At 43.7% G+C, this 15,741-nt stretch overlaps 1 protein-coding gene across 1 annotated transcript; it reads right to left on the reverse strand.

Moving 5' to 3' along the window:
• Positions 1 to 12,264: 12,264 nt before the first annotated feature.
• Positions 12,265 to 14,224, reverse strand: LOC137428092 (uncharacterized). Its single transcript, XM_078777085.1, has 5 exons — positions 14,191 to 14,224; positions 14,091 to 14,106; positions 13,821 to 13,897; positions 13,417 to 13,706; positions 12,265 to 13,080 (listed from the first exon to the last, which is right to left on the reverse strand). The coding sequence occupies exons 1-5, from the start codon at positions 14,222 to 14,224 to the stop codon at positions 12,265 to 12,267; spliced, it is 1,233 nt and encodes a 410-aa protein (XP_078633211.1).
• Positions 14,225 to 15,741: the final 1,517 nt, after the last annotated feature.

Consider the following 15,741-nt stretch of genomic DNA (forward strand, 5'->3'; position numbering starts at 1 on the left):
AACTCTTTCACGAGCCTCGATCTTGTATACAAAAAAACAAAAAAAATTAAATAAAAAAAACACCGCCAGGCCCTCTTTCTCAAGTTGAGAGTATTTGTTTTCAGCTGCTTCCAGGTTGCGTGAAGCAAAAGCGATGGTGTTCTCTGTTCCATCTGGCATACGATGAGACAACACTGCCCCAACCCCATATGGTGAAGCATCACATGCGAGTAGTCGGTCTTTCTTGGCATCATAATGCACGAGAACCATGGAAAAACTTAACAGTTGTGTGGAAGCCCTGAACGAATCATCTTGCTCTGAACTCCACTTCAAAATGGCTTTTATTATTTAGCATAGCATGGAGTTTCTCGCTCGCTATCAACGCGGGACACAAAGAGAGCAAGAGAATCGCGATGCTCTGCCTTTTCGTTCCTGGTCCTGGAACCTTCCATCTGACGTCACCCGTGCGCTCCAATCAGCGAGTGCCATCGCAGCAGTCCATCACCCTGACCAATCATCACCTCTCGTGGCGGGGCCCCCACAGCCCTGCCTGCTTGGTGCTGCGATGACTCGGCTGGTCGCATCAGTGGTAGTGTTCAATGTCTGAATCCTGGTGGCTTTTATTTAGTGTTATTAATTTCGGTGCAAGGCTGGTGTGGTGTGTGTAATAAGGAACAAAGGAAAAACCACGATTTACATACAGGGAATATTCTTATACCCTAAATAATTAGCATAGCCCCACCCCTATCAATGAAGACAATTATACAACCTTTCCGGTCACACGGAGCTGACTTAAGTTACAGGTTTCTTCTTCTTCACGACAGTCGGGGCACACTACCCTAAACAATCCTATCTGGCCTGAAGGTATAGTATTGGTACCCCCCACAAACGTAACAATATTTAAACAAAACCGTGAAAATACACTCTGGGAAAAATCCCTGAAGTGAGGGCGTGGATCTGAGAAAGAAGGAGAAAGGGTTGAAGGAGTCGGGTGGAAACTAGAATTGGAAAGGTGAGTATTGGCTGGAGATGGAAGAAAGAAGTGGAAGAAAAGGAGATAAAGGGGGCGGGGCGAGACAACAGCACACGTGGGCGGGGCCCGCGAGGAGAGAAGGGAAAAAAATTGTATTTAAAACGTTAGACAAAGGATAAGATGTTTGGGAGAGTTAGGGGGAAAAAATAAAATCAAAGAAAAAGCAATACAGCGAAGGAAAGAACTTAAATTCACAAAACACCGATGGGGGGAGGGAAGCCTCAAGGTTCCAGGCTGCGCACGCGGTGCGAACAGAAAACGATTAATTACACACAAGTTTGCATGAACAACAAACCAAGACTAACAAGAAACACACAGTAACACATAAGCAATAAAATAACGAGTGGAAATTTGACAAAGACACGAATGGGAAAATACTGTCATGTGACTACCCTGTGTGGTTCACACCGCAGGGTGACATAGATCACCAAACGAGCTTTACTCCCAGGCATTCAATCCAAAATGACGGTATTCTTTACACGTGAGGGAAAGGGGGATGACGAACTTACCTGGAAGGTTCCACCCGACGTCCTCGACCCTGCAATAAATCAACTCAAACCGACACGGAATTAAAATGTACAAGTAAATGCCGGCTTTAAAACACGAAATGTCGGTTGCAGAATAAAACACGGCAAAACTAAATTCCTAATTGGAGCACCCCCACACAGACTCGATTGCAACACAAGGGATAAAAGAACTGGAAAATAAATCCGTGTAATTTGTGGCACTTAGCTCAAATCGGCTGGTGTATCTCGTCAGGTATCGTCTGAGGCCTTGGCGGGAAAATGCACGCACTGCACTGCCGTGGGCGCGAACTAGGCCTCGCATACCCGCGTTCGCCCAGCCACGCTCATCTTCATTGTCCTTGTGTGGGAAACCACAGTTCTCGGTCTGCAGCTTTTCCTCCTCACAATCACGATCAAGATGTCGGAACACGATCGTTCGTGCGATGAACCTTCCTTGCGCAAGAGCAATATCGACCGTTCGCTATGGAATCCAGAACAAGAAGCAGAAAATTTCAGCACACGACCGTTCATCACCAGAACCAGAACCCGAGAGAGACAAAATGTCCGCCGCTCCAATTGTTTTGTCCTTGAGGCTCCGATATCATCCCACAACGTCTCCGTCTCCTATCAGCGAGTCTCATCTTAGCAGTCTTTTCGCCAATCAAATCCTGGACCAATCACTGGTCTTCAAGGCATGGCTTCACGAAGCTGCCTGTCCTGTGTGCTCACCAAGTCGGTGTTATCAGCGATAGTGTTTGATGCCTGGTTTCCGGTTGGTTTTTAATTAGTGTGGTTAATGGCCGATTTCTTATTAGGTGGGTGTCGTGTGGTGTCATAGGGAACACAGGAAAAGTTTTGAGGGGCAATTACATACAGGGGATTAATTTTCCCATAATCCCTAGATAATTAACAAACCCCACCCCTCTCATGGGGACGAAGATACACTGTCATGACATCCGGTCTGAACGAATTTCCTACTTATGATCCATCAAGATTTCTTCTTCTTCATGGCAGTCAGAGCACACCATTCAATACACTCAACCTGGCTCGAAGGTAATCATTGTCTACCCCCAACAAACGTAACAATACTGAACTTTGATGACGTGGAGAGATCGAAGGATGCTTCTTCTCCAGAGGAACCGGAAGTGAGTATTGCCCCTATTTTAAGGTTATAGTATAAGGTGGAAACACAAGACACACATCACCTCCTCTCAGGGTGTGAAAACTCATGTCAGATCAGCTGCACACACAAAAGCACAACAAAGTATGTCAAGTAATCCACTGGCACAACAACGACAAAAACCTCAATATCCAGTTCCAGAAAACTCATGGAAACATGAACCTAAAACAATACTTCAAAACAAGGCAGTAACGCTCATGTACGAGGGACAACCTAATAATCCCATCGAGCGTGAACAGAGAAAACAAAGTATTGCGACCTGGGTGTGTTCCGTTATCAAGTTGCTTGCGATCGCTTACCAAGCCAGTCGTTCTGTATCAGCCACTTTGAAAACGGAGCAAGCGATTAAGAGTGATCGCAAGATTTTGGGTGATCTCGCGAGATCTTGGAGACGACGTCACGGATTTTCGAAGCTCCACACGGTCTCCACGTTTTCAAAGTTAAGTCTGTTCACAATTGTATTTTGTCGAAACTGTATTCATCTTTCGATGTGTGAACCTAGAGTGTGTCCCTTGGGAGTTTCTCGGTGTTTATCTTTCATAAATTAATCGTTTCTGTTTGCCGCGCCACGTGTGAGGCCTAGCAGCCTCAAGCTTCCCCCGTCGAAGTTTGTTCCTTCCTTCGCTGTTTTTGCTAGGTTTTTTGATTTTCCCTTCTCCCCCAAACTTCACCGAACATCTACTCTTTGTCTGACGTTGTAACCCCCCCCTACCCCCCCCCCCAAAAAAAAACAAAAAACTTTTATTTCCCTTTCTCCTTGTGTGATTTTGTCCCATCGTGTGTTTTTGCCTCTGTCCACGTGCGCTGTCCCGCCCCGCCCCCATTATCGCCTTACCATCCACCTTTTGCCCTGTTCAAGTGACTCGTGGTTGTCCCTCTAGGCTCCCTCTCCCCATTGGTATTTTTGTGAATATAAGATTGTTCTTCACGGTTCTGTTTAAATATGTTTAAACTTTCCCCTGGAGTGTTTTATTCAGTCGTATATTACAACACGCTGTTTTTCTTCCTATTTAAAAGGCTCCTTTCAATTTCCTCTTCAACTCATTCCATTTCAAAAAAATATTCAATCTCTTATAATTCTTTCTCACTACATGCTCTAAATTCTCATTCATTCCACCCCTCCTCCATCGTTCTGAAACGGATTGCTAACTTGAAAATCACAACAAACCCAATTTGTTAAAAATGTTCATCTTTCATTAATCATCCACTTTCCAAATTCCCCCCTTGCACCTCCCCTCCAAATCTCCCCCCTTGCCCCTCCCCTACAAATCTCCCCCCTTGCCCCTCCCCTCCAAATCTCCCCCTTGCCCCTCCCCTCCAAATCTCCCCCGTTGCCCCTCCCCTCCTAAACTCCCCCCTTGCCCCTCCCCTCCAAATCTCCCCCCTTGCCCCTCCCCTCCAAATCTCCCCCCTTGCCCCTCCCCTGCCAAACTCCCCCCTTGCCCCTCCCCTCCTAAACTCCCCCCTTGCCCTTGCCCTCCTAAACTCTCCCCTTGCCCCTCCCATTCAAAACTCCCCCCCAACCCCTCCCCTTCAAATCTCCCCCCCAAACATCCCTCCCAAATTCTCCCCCCTCCCACCTCATTCTCAAAGTTGCCTCCTCCCCACTTCGTCTCCCTTCTATCTCATACCTCCACCTCCCCCCAACCTTCGACCTTCCTCTGCCCCCCCTCAAACAACCCCTCACTGTGCCTCATCCCATCACCATTAAACCTTTCGTCCTCCTCATCCTTCCCTTTCTTGGAACTCTTCTGTAATCTCTGACACACTATCAACTGCTCTTCCTACCTCCCCCTCTTATCCTTCATCTGATCCTACCCCTCCCCTGTCCTGCACCTGATGCTCCCCCTCTCTCCTCATTAACGGTATGGACCTCAAACATCCGGGGCCTTCACTCAAACCTGATTGATCTCTCCATTCAGGTTGCTTCTGACAATCCAGACTTGATCTGCTTAACAGAAACTTTCCTCCTTCAAGATGTCTCTGATTCCTCAATATCTCTTCCTGGTTACTCCCTCCTCCGGTATGATAGACCTGAGCCTCGTCCTGGTGGTGGGGTGACTATCTTTATCAAAAACTCTCTTCCTCACTCTGCTTGCACTGCCCTCTCTCCACCCCACCCCCACGAGTACCTCTGGCTACGGCTTCCTCTCCGCTCCCACCTTTTGTTTTTATGTGTTCTGTACCATCCTCCAAACAGTGATGACTCCATTTACATTTCGCTGTCGGACAACATGGACCAACTTCTATCAACTCATCCAAACTCTCTCTTCCTCATATGTGGCGACTTCAACTGTCATCATGCCAGCTGGCTGGGTGTGGGTTCCTCTCTCCCCAGCCATGGCATCTCAGCAAAGGACTTCTGCGACTCATTGGGACTGACACAATCTGTCAATTTCCTGACCCGGATCTCAGTCAATGGAGTATCTTCTCTTCTGGCCTTGGTTATGACTAACTTCCCTGCAAATGTCTGCTGCTCTTCTTCTGCTCCAATCGGTTCTTCTGATCATGTGCTTGTTAAAGTGGCCATCTCTCTGGCCATTCTCAGAGAGCCTCCTCATCGCCGACGAGTCTGGAATTTCACTCAGGTCGACTGGCACGGGCTGCAAGCAGCCATCAATCACCTGGACTGGTCTCCCATCTCTACTGCCTCTGACATCAATACTTCCTGGGAATTCTTCCAAAGCAAACTGCTCTCTCTCATGCACAGATTTATCCCATCTCATCTTCAGTTGTCTTACCCTTCCTCCCGTCCATGGTACACTGAATCTTGTGGTGAGGCAGTTGCCCTGAAACAACTTGCCTTTGCCTCTTGGAACGCTAATCCAACTGAAGGCAATCTCAGTTCCTTCCACCAAGCTCGGAACAAGTGTGTGTCTACACTAAGGAGTGCCAGGAAGCACTATCTATCCACACTCAAGATTGAACTCTCAAACCTGTCTCCTTCCTCCAAATCCTGGTGGCGTCTGGTCAAATCCGTTTCTGGTGTTTGTTCCCCCTCCATCCCCTCCCTTACCTCAAATGGCTACACAGTTGACACCGCACATGACAAAGCCGAATGCCTCAACTCTGTGTTTGCCTCAAAATATTGTGTCCCAAACCCATCTCTCTCTGTTCCCACCTTTCCCAGTCGAACCCAACTGCTCCTGGACTCCGTGTCCTTCTCTCCTGACAAGGTGGAGAAGTTTTTGTCAAACCTCGACTCTGATTCTGCAAATGGACCAGACGGCATCAGCCCACGGGTCCTAAAATCCTGCTCTGCCGCTCAATCTCACCCTCTCTCTGTTCTTTTCACCCTCTCTTTTGCTCAAGGTCATCTGCCTGCATCTTGGAAATCAGCAAACATTACCGCTTCACACCAAAAGGTGCAAAAACAGATCCTTGCAACTACAGACCAATCAGCCTGCTTCCAATTATCAGCAAAGTCGGGGGCATCATTGCTTCGGGTATCAAATCCTTCCTCTTCTCCAATGGCTTGATCTCTGATCATCAATTTGGATTCAGACCACGTCATTCTACTCTGGACATGTTGCTTCTGCTGTCTCAACAATGGATGGAGGTCCTCAATGCCAAACAGGAAATCAGAGCTGTCTCACTTGACATATCACGTGCCTTCGATACGGTCTGGCACCCAGCTATGCTCAACAAACTCTCCTCCTATGGTATCCATGGAAATCTCCACTCATGGCTTGTGGACTTCCTCTCTGGTTGTGGGCAACGTGTGGCCCTGAATGGATTTCTCTCATCTCCCCTTCATGTTCAGGCTGGAGTTCCCCAAGGTAGTGTTCTGGGCCCTATGCTATTTCTGATCTTCATCAATGATCTCTCAGACTCTCTGGAAAATCCTCTCTATCTCTTTGCTGATGACTCCACTATCTGCCGCTCCATCCCTCATCCCTCAGATCGGCAGTCTGCAGCCTCCTCACTCTCTGCAGACCTGGACAAAATCACAGACTGGTCAAACAAGTGGAACATGTCTTTCAATCCTGACAAATCTCACACTCTTACAATGTCTCTCCGAAAGGACCGACTGGAAAACCCTCCCATCTACTTTCTCAACAATCCTCTCCAAGAAGTTCTGTCGTTCAAGCATTTGGGTCTCACTATCTGCTATGATCTTTCTTGGGAAAACCACATTTCCAAGCTGGCCTCCAAAGCCAGTCGCCGACTGGGCATCCTCCGTCGTGCGAAGTCCTTCCTTGGCACACCTGAGCTCCTCACCACATACAAGGCTTTCATCCGCAGCTCAATGGAATACTGTTCCCCCCTCTGGACCTGCCTCACACCTAGCTCGGCTTCACGCTGTTGAAACCAAAGCTTTCAGAATCATTGGAATCTCCTGCGATGAAGTTAACTCCGAGGGCCTTTCACTCAGTCACCGCAGGCAGGTTGGTGGTCTTTCTGTCTTCTACCGACTCTACTCCGGCCTTGCACCCCCAGCTCTCTCTGTGCTCTCTGTCCCCCCAATATTCCTTCAGGTCGCACAAGATCTGCCTGCAACCCTCTTATGGTTAAACTGCCAAAATCTAGGCTCTCTGCTCACCTTCACTCTTTCATTCCCCTTTTCTCCCGCCTCTGGAACAAACTCCCCCACTCCCTTCAATCGCACTCCTCCCTCCAGGTCTTTAAAACAGCTGTTCACCACGATCTCTTATCTTACCCCATCCAAAACCTTGATCTTTTCTACCCCCGCTAATACACCCCAGATACACTTTTTTTTTTTTGAAATTCCAACTTCTTTCCTGGAAGTCCTTGCAGTGTTCATATGTTTTATACCTGTCCCACCTCCCCCCAAGCCCTCCCCCTCACACATCTCTCTCGATGTACCTGTTCTCAAATGTTGTGTTTGTGTCCTTCCCCCTCTCCCCCCATCTTGTCTACCGCTCCCCTTGTTTTTTGTGTTTTATGTGTCGGATTGACTTTTTGTGTGATTAATGTTAGCTCTTTCACGAGCCTCGATCTTGTATACAAAAAAGAAAAGAAAAAGAAAAAGAGAACTACTTGGTTATGTTGACAAAAATGGCTGCCATAGTCGGATTCAGAACGATACCACAACCAATGAATTCCTGTAATGTACACTCATCATATATACAGGTCTAAAGTCGTTCGGGTCGAAAGCTGTCGAAGCAGTTTAAAGGATTTCGAGATTTAAAAGGTACTTATGGGTGTGTTCAACATGGCCTTCAATGATTGGTTTTGAATGTATTACTTCCTCGCTTGTTTGTAAGGTCGATGTTTATTGGCCAAAATAAATTCTTGCGAATGAAGTGTGGTTTTATTCATATTTGAAAAACATGGTGACATTAAGAGAGCATGATTGATTACAAAAATCGTGAGTTGGAGCAAATGTTACCAAGAAATGTGGAGCTTCCAATAGCGAGGATGGATGGGCACATTATCACAGTCATAGAAAAAGGGAAATTAGGCAGAAAACGGTTGTAAGACATTTATGGACACCATGAAGAAAAACAAGTTTTTGCAAAAACAACAATCAAGAAATGTTCAAAGCATTTTCAGCCATCTTCCACCCAGTTGTTATCACTTTAAAATGTCGATCCTGGAATTTTCACAGTTCAAACCGATTACAGTTGAAAGTGTCAAAGCACATCTGCACCGTCCATGTGAAAGTTGTGCACACGACCTCTGCTTGACCATAAATAACACTTTCCACAGTTGGTGACACTGAATGAAATTGTAATATCTCACCGTTTGTCCACGCTAGATGCTGTGTGAGGTTTTCACAAGCTGAACTTGATAAAGACTCGAACAAGGACTGAACCTCTGGCATAAATTTTTAACATGTCAACAAAGATTAGAATTAAAGGATCCCAGATAGAAAAACATGGACTTCACTGTCGTTGTAAAATGAGGGGATGTGAAAAAGAGAGGATACAAAACAACTTTGAAAATTGTTGAAATAACTTTGGTGCCTTTATGATGATTTTGCCAATTTGCATTGATTAAATGGAAGGTAAAATTACCTTGTTTGTGCCAGGTTTCTTGTGAAATAAAATCATTGTTAATGTATGAATTGATAGTTCAAGTGAAAGAATATTTCCAACCTTGACGAAAAATAATTAAGTTGTGGAGAAAAAGAAACTCATTTGGCAAAGCATTTACAAACTTGTTGGCCAGAAAAGAATTCCCATAGAAAATACTCCTGATCATGACCTGCTCAACAAAATACTCCTGCTCACGACCAGCCACTTTTTCTCCTTGTCTCCACTCATAGGCCCATCCTTTTCTCATTTGACACTGGCATCCACCGCACTTGCTTACATCCTCTCGATCTGGGAATTTGTTTCCCGATGGGGGTGAAGTGGCGAAATATATTCTTCCTCTGGGGATGGGTTGGCAAACTTTTACTTAGTTGTCATCCATAACTGCCATTGGAATTTCCGTGTTGAGCCATAGTCTGAATTAAACCTTGATGCACGGTGTCACTCTTCACAACAGTACCATCACAGCAGCAGTATCAGCAGTACAGCAGATGAGGACATCATGGCCTTCGGCTCCTTGAAAAGTGTGGCTCCAGCTCCTTTTGAGGGGCTAGGCATCTTTTGGCTGCCAGTTATGCACATTCATCATCGTCTGTTGACGACATCTTTTCTTTGAAAACTCAGACCATGTGAAAGTCAAACAATAAATTGTACATCCCTCGCTGTTGTTTTTATACTCGCAGTGTTTTCAAAATAGTTATACCCACATGTGTTGCAGTTTCTCATGTTCAGCAGTTATGTCTCCAACTTACAGCAATACCCATTTTTGGGGAAGAGGGAAGTTCTTCAAGAACTCAAAATTTCCACATCCTTTTTTGGTAAAGGATCATAATTCATGAACCAGATTGTGAAACTTCATTCTCATAACTTTGTTCCAAGGGCTCTTTTTAGAATCCTCAATGAACCTCTGACAGCCTCCACTTCTCGCTCATTTGTCGTGATATTCCCCGGAATGCTTTTTAAGTGCTCAATAAGGCTTTTCTTGATCATCCCTGTTGCTCTTGACTATGACTGGTACAATTTCAGCTTTCTTCAAATTCCAAGACCTCTTCACCTCATTTTTCAGATCCTGGCATTTGAGCATTTTCTTGGTTTCTGAAACATTTAGTCCAAAGTCATTGGGAACCAAAACCTCAATCAACAGTGGCGTCTTTTCCTTTTTGTGTTTGAGCATTATGACCGGACACAATGCTCCGCCTGCAATGCCTACACTTGATAGGATAATTTTGTCATGCATGAAAAATGTATGCATGTATGTGTTCATTTTCAAGGATCGAGTTTGGTTTGTTTCCATGATTGATCTGAGACCGGAATGTTGAAATGTTTGCAGATGCACCAGTGGATTACTCCGCAGACGTCGTCATATCTTTCTGTGTACAACTGTTCCGACATGATTTTTTTACATCCCAAAAGAAGGTGACTGATACTTTCTGTTTCTATTCCACAAAATATGTATTTGTCTGATTGGCTCAATTCCACCATTTTCTTGAAGCCAGTACTGTAGTAACCCCAGACTTGGGCATTTATGATGACTCGTTCACCATCCCAATAATTTGACGTCTCCTTAGCCATTCCAATAAGCCTTCCTTATCAACCCCTGTTCTGCAAGCTCTTTTTTGAAATGAATCTTCCTGCTTTTTTGTCATTCTCTCATTTGTCATCATATATATGCTGTATTTCTGTTTGTAGTCTTCCTTTTTTGGTTCACGAGTTATCAAGTGACCACTATATTCGTCATGTGTGTGTGTGTGTCTGTCTGTGTCTGTGTGTGTGTCTGTCTGTCTGTCCGCAGCATTACTACCCGATGATATCATCCGATCTTGATGAAACTTGGGTGGGAGGTTGATATCATGATCTAGTTGTGTCCTGCCAAGAGTGGGCGTATTGCGCCCATTGTGGGTGGAGTCACGCCCGAAAAGGATGTCTTTTTAGGGGGTAATCGATTTCAAGCTACATCTTCTCCGAGGGCTTTGGTGGAATCTGAGAGGGGTTTCGATATTTGGTTCGGCCAATGTCATGTGTCCAGCTCCACAGAGCTCGATTTTTAATTTTTCATGTTTTTCTTTTTTCATTTCATTTCATTTTTCACCAAATTTTTGGTATTGTGTAGTTAACTAACCTCATAACTGATTAAACATTATTTTCTGTCATTTCAAGGTCAGTAACCTCCGTTTTGACATTTCCGAGGCTGGCCTGTCCGGGCCTGTTTCGGTTATAGTCCGTCCTTTGTCATTGAATACCGCTCGCTCGTGAACCATCGTCGTCTCCTGACTTGTCTTCTTTGCGATCATTGGGGATGTATTTGTTTCTGTTTCTTTTTCCTGTGAAGTATCCTGCACTTGCACATGCTTTTGAAAGTTTGTTCCTAAATGGATTAAGGATGCCTTTTCTGATTTTTTGTGTTTGTGCTCATGCACCATCCGACCGCCTCCTCCTTCTTGTCTCGGCAGGTAAAACCTAGGAATCATTGGTTTTTGTTAAATAGCTTATGATTAGTTAGAAGTTCCCTTGTTTTGGTGTCAAAGTTGTTGATCTCCAATTGTGGCCAGTTTATAATTGCACACCTATACTGGAATACCGGTACTGTGAGTTTGTTGATCGTTTTGATTTTGTTCATTGGATAGAGTAATGACTTCAGAATTAGTCTTATTCTATATCGATACTCTTTGCTGATTATTTTACGCATTTGTTTTTATGTTGTACATGGGGACCTTCTTCTATTCCAAGGTTTTTGTAGGATACTTCTTTTTCTAGTTCCGGTATTGTTGTACTTTCGCCACCATATATATGTCGCCACCAAAGTTGTACTTTCTAGTTCCGGTAAATAGGCTATATCGATTGAGATATTGTGTGTTCTTTTTGTTTTACCAGATAGAAATGTAGATTTGGCACATTTTTCCAAGATCAAATTCCATTCAAATGTCCTCCATATAGCGCATTACTCATTTAAGTTGATCAGCCAATTTGTTATCATGTGGTGCGAATAATTTTAGAGCAACCATGTACAGTAGTGTGTCATCTTTCTAGGTTCTTCAGTCATTTTTCTGTTGCATGTTAGATTGTATCAGTGTCCTTGTTCATTGATGAGGTTACTCATGGGTCCAGAGCCAGACAAAACAGGAGGGGGGAAGGGCTGTCACCTTTGTAAGATACCACGATGTAGATTCACCCCTGCGACATTTTGTTTCTACTTCCGTAGTTTGTCTCTAAAACTTTTTTGGGTTGTTTTCAAACTGTTGATTTTGCTTTCTTCTGTTTTTGGCCTCATCATAGTTTTTTTTAATTCTCCCTGCTATCTGCTGGAGCTTATTATTGCCAGCTGATGGTTCTAGCCCATTGTTTTCAATGTTGTAGTTCTGTTTTATTTGCTTGATTTTCTTGAGCTTCGGACTTCTGTTTCCCTTCATGAATTATTCTACTTGTCCCGTTTCCTTCCTTAGTTGGACTCTCTGCTTCTTCGGTCTCTGCTCCCATGGTTGTGTTTTCTTTCCAGTCAGATTATCAGATCTATCTTTTTTGCATTGTTTGCCTGTTATTTCTCTTGGACATGCAGTGCTTCTGCAAAACTCACATCTCATCTGTGTGTATTTTTTGATGTCTTATTAATGTTGATCTTTGAACAAAAGCCTGAAGACACACAGAACACTTGTGCGGCTTCTCTCCAGTGTGCGTTTTTTGATGTTGGTGCAAATATGATGAGCGTGCAAAATCCTTGTTGCAAACAGAACACTTGTATGGCTTCTCTCCTGTGTGTATTTTTTCATGTTGTTGCAAATATGATGAAAAAGCAAAATCCTTGTTGCAAACAGAACACTTGTATGGTTTCTCTTCCGTGTGTGTCCTTTGGTGCTTTATTAATGCTGCTCTTTCAACAAATGCTTTAAGACAAACAGAACACTTGTAAGGCTTCTCTCCCATGTGTATTTTTTCATGTAGATGCAAATATGATGAAAGAGCAAAATTCTTGTTGCAAACAGAACACTTGTAAGGCTTTTCTCCTGTGTGTAGTTTTTGATGCTTTATTAATGTTCCTCTTTCAACAAATGCTTTAAGACACACAGGACACTTGTGTGGCTTCTCTCCTGTGTGCATTTTTTGATGTGGACGAAAATGTGATGAATGAGCAAAATCCTTGTTGCAAACAGAACACTTGTAAGGTTTCTCTCCCGTGTGTATTTTTTTATGTTGATGCAAATACGATGAATGAGCAAAATCCTTGTTGCAAACAGTACACTTGTATGGCTTCACTCCCGTGTGTAGTCTCAGATGATTTATTAATGTTGCTTTGTGACAAAATGCCCTAAGACACACAGAACACTTGTGTGGCTTCTCTCCAGTGTGTATTTTTTCATGTTGACGCAAATATGATGAACAAGTAAAATCCTTGTTGCAAACAGAACACGTATGGGGTTTCTCTCCCATATGTATGTTTTGATGTTGATGCAAATGTTTTGAAGAAGCAAAATCCTTGTTGCAAACAGAACACTTGTAAGGCTTCTCTCCCGTGTGTAGTCTCAGATGATCTATTAATGTTGCTTTATGACCAAATGCCTTAAGACACACAGAACACTTGTGTGGCTTCTCTCCTGTGTGTATTCTTTGATGTTGATACAAATATGATGAAAAAGCAAAATCCTTGTTGCAAACAGAACACTTGTAAGGCTTCTCTCCTGTGTGTAGTCTCAGATGATCTATTAATGTTGCTTTATGACCAAATGCCTTAAGACACACAGGACACTTGTGTGGCTTCTCTCCTGTGTGTATTCGTTGATGTCGAGACAAATTTGATGAAGAAGCAAAACCATTGCTGCAAACAGAACATTTGTATGGTCCTTTACTGCCATGAATATTATTGAGGGTTGCTGAACAGCTTTTACAACTGCGGTTGGAAAACATGCTGCTAAACGTGTCATTTTCTTGACAAACAGTGTGTGTCATGTGAAGATTTAAAACTTCTGAGCAGAACAACTGGGAACAGTTGTAACAAGAAACCAGTTCCATTTGTTTCACTGGAAAGACAAATCACAAAAAGTATTCAAAATTCACCAAAACGTTAAAATGTTGCAGAATTGACATGTATGTCACTCAGATTAGATTAAACATTTGCCATATTTCGGCCCTGCACTCCATGGTGAAGCTCCACATCAACGCTTCAAAAAATGGTGGAATTTTCGTTATTCTCAAATGTGTCGGACAGTGACTGCGTAAACACAAACGAACTAACCCGAGGTTATTCAATTATACTGGGCAGTGGATAGTAATGTGTGATGTGCGGTCCTTATTTATATTTTCTAAGGTCTCCCTTTATCCCCTCAAAGGGATGGATGAAGGATGGGTAGTCGGTTGAAAGGGAAGAATATGCAGGCCAAGATGAGAGAAGGTATAAGATCAACCTTCCACGAACCAAGCCTCAACAAGAGCAAAATTTGTGCCTCAACCAATGATTTTTAAACCTTGGTCTGTGCAACCCATCTGGAAAACCCATCAGCTTACTTGCAATCATCAGCAAGGTCATGGATTCCATCATCGTAGCAGACATCAAATCCTTACTCTTCTCCAATGGCCTGACATCTGACCATCAGTCTTGATTCAGACCAGGTCATGCTACATTGGACTTTCTGCTTTGACTCTCCCATCAATGGATGAAGGCCCTCAATGTCAAGCATGAGATCAGGTCTGTTTCTGGAAATATTTGGAGCATTCGATACAGTCCGAACCCCCGTCTTGCTGTCCAAACTCTCTGCCTCTGGCACACAAGCTGAATCCCACACTTGGATTTTTGACTTGGACTCCATTCTCGAAGCCGTGTGGCTCTCAGTGGGATCCCTTCATCTCCTGTCCCTGTCAAGGCTTGAGTACCAAAAGGCAGTGTTATGGGCCCCATTCTATTCCTAATCTTCATAAACGATCTCTCTGACTATTTGGAAGACCCCCTTTATCATTTACCATGAAGTCTCCCATCCTTGACAAAGGCAGGCTGCAGCCTCTTGTGGGAGGAATTCTAAGCATAATAAAGTAGGTGATTTATCACCTGCATTATGACCGAAATTATTTTATCAGGATAGAAAATCGTGCACTGTTGGACTCCTACAGAGGGAGTGCAAGACCAACTCTCGTCTTGGTTCTTTACAAACCAAGCAATGGTATATCAATTTGGTGTAATTAGTATGTACTGTAATTATATTTCTGTTTGAATAAGAGTGATCTTGTAGATACATCATGTGCTTTAATTCATCTGTACTGTGTTACATACTATGGTTCATCTTACTATAATTCACCAAATGTCTGTCCGTCTGTTCCCAGGTACCGCAAAAACGGCTGAACCGATCGCAACAAAATTTTGGGTGGGTAATCCTGGGACCGCCTGGAGTAAAATAAGCTGTATTGTTTTTCCAATTTTTTCCCAGTTTTTCCAATTTCCAATTTTTCCAAACACGATGGAATAATATTTACCGATATGAACAGTGATGTGGTTTTTATTGAAAATCTACAAATACTGTTTAGATTTTGATGATTTGCGTGTGATATGATTAAACGGATGTTTATATAAATCGTTTAAAATAAAAAAAGCCTTCAATTTCTGATATTTTGCCTTTTCATTTGGGCCTCCCAAATGAAGCCCCGCCGACCGTTGTTCGTCTTACGATAATTCACCAAATGTCTGTCTGTCTGTCTGTTCCCAGGTACCGCAAAAACGGCTGAACCGATCGCAACGAAATTTTGGGTGGGTAATCCTGGGACCCCCGGGAGTAAAATCTATATATATAAAACACAGTTTGTGTGTGCGTGTGTGTGTATGTGTGTGTGTATGTGTGTGTGTGTGTGTGTGTGTGTGTGTGTGTGTGTGTGTGTGTGCGTGCGTGTGTGTGTGTGTATGTAATGTTACCGATAGACTCCTAAACGGAGAGGCTCACGTACTTGATATTTGGCACAGACATGGCCATTGAGCCTGGGACGAACATGGCTGACCTAAAAATGTATTTCATAATATGCTTTTACCATATTTTTACCTCAGCGCGAAATATTATGACTGGAATCTGACCG

The sequence above is a fragment of the Myxine glutinosa genome, chromosome 5, assembly GCF_964187855.1.
Source record: "Myxine glutinosa chromosome 5, kmMyxGlut1.1, whole genome shotgun sequence".
NCBI lineage: Eukaryota > Metazoa > Chordata > Myxini > Myxiniformes > Myxinidae > Myxine > Myxine glutinosa.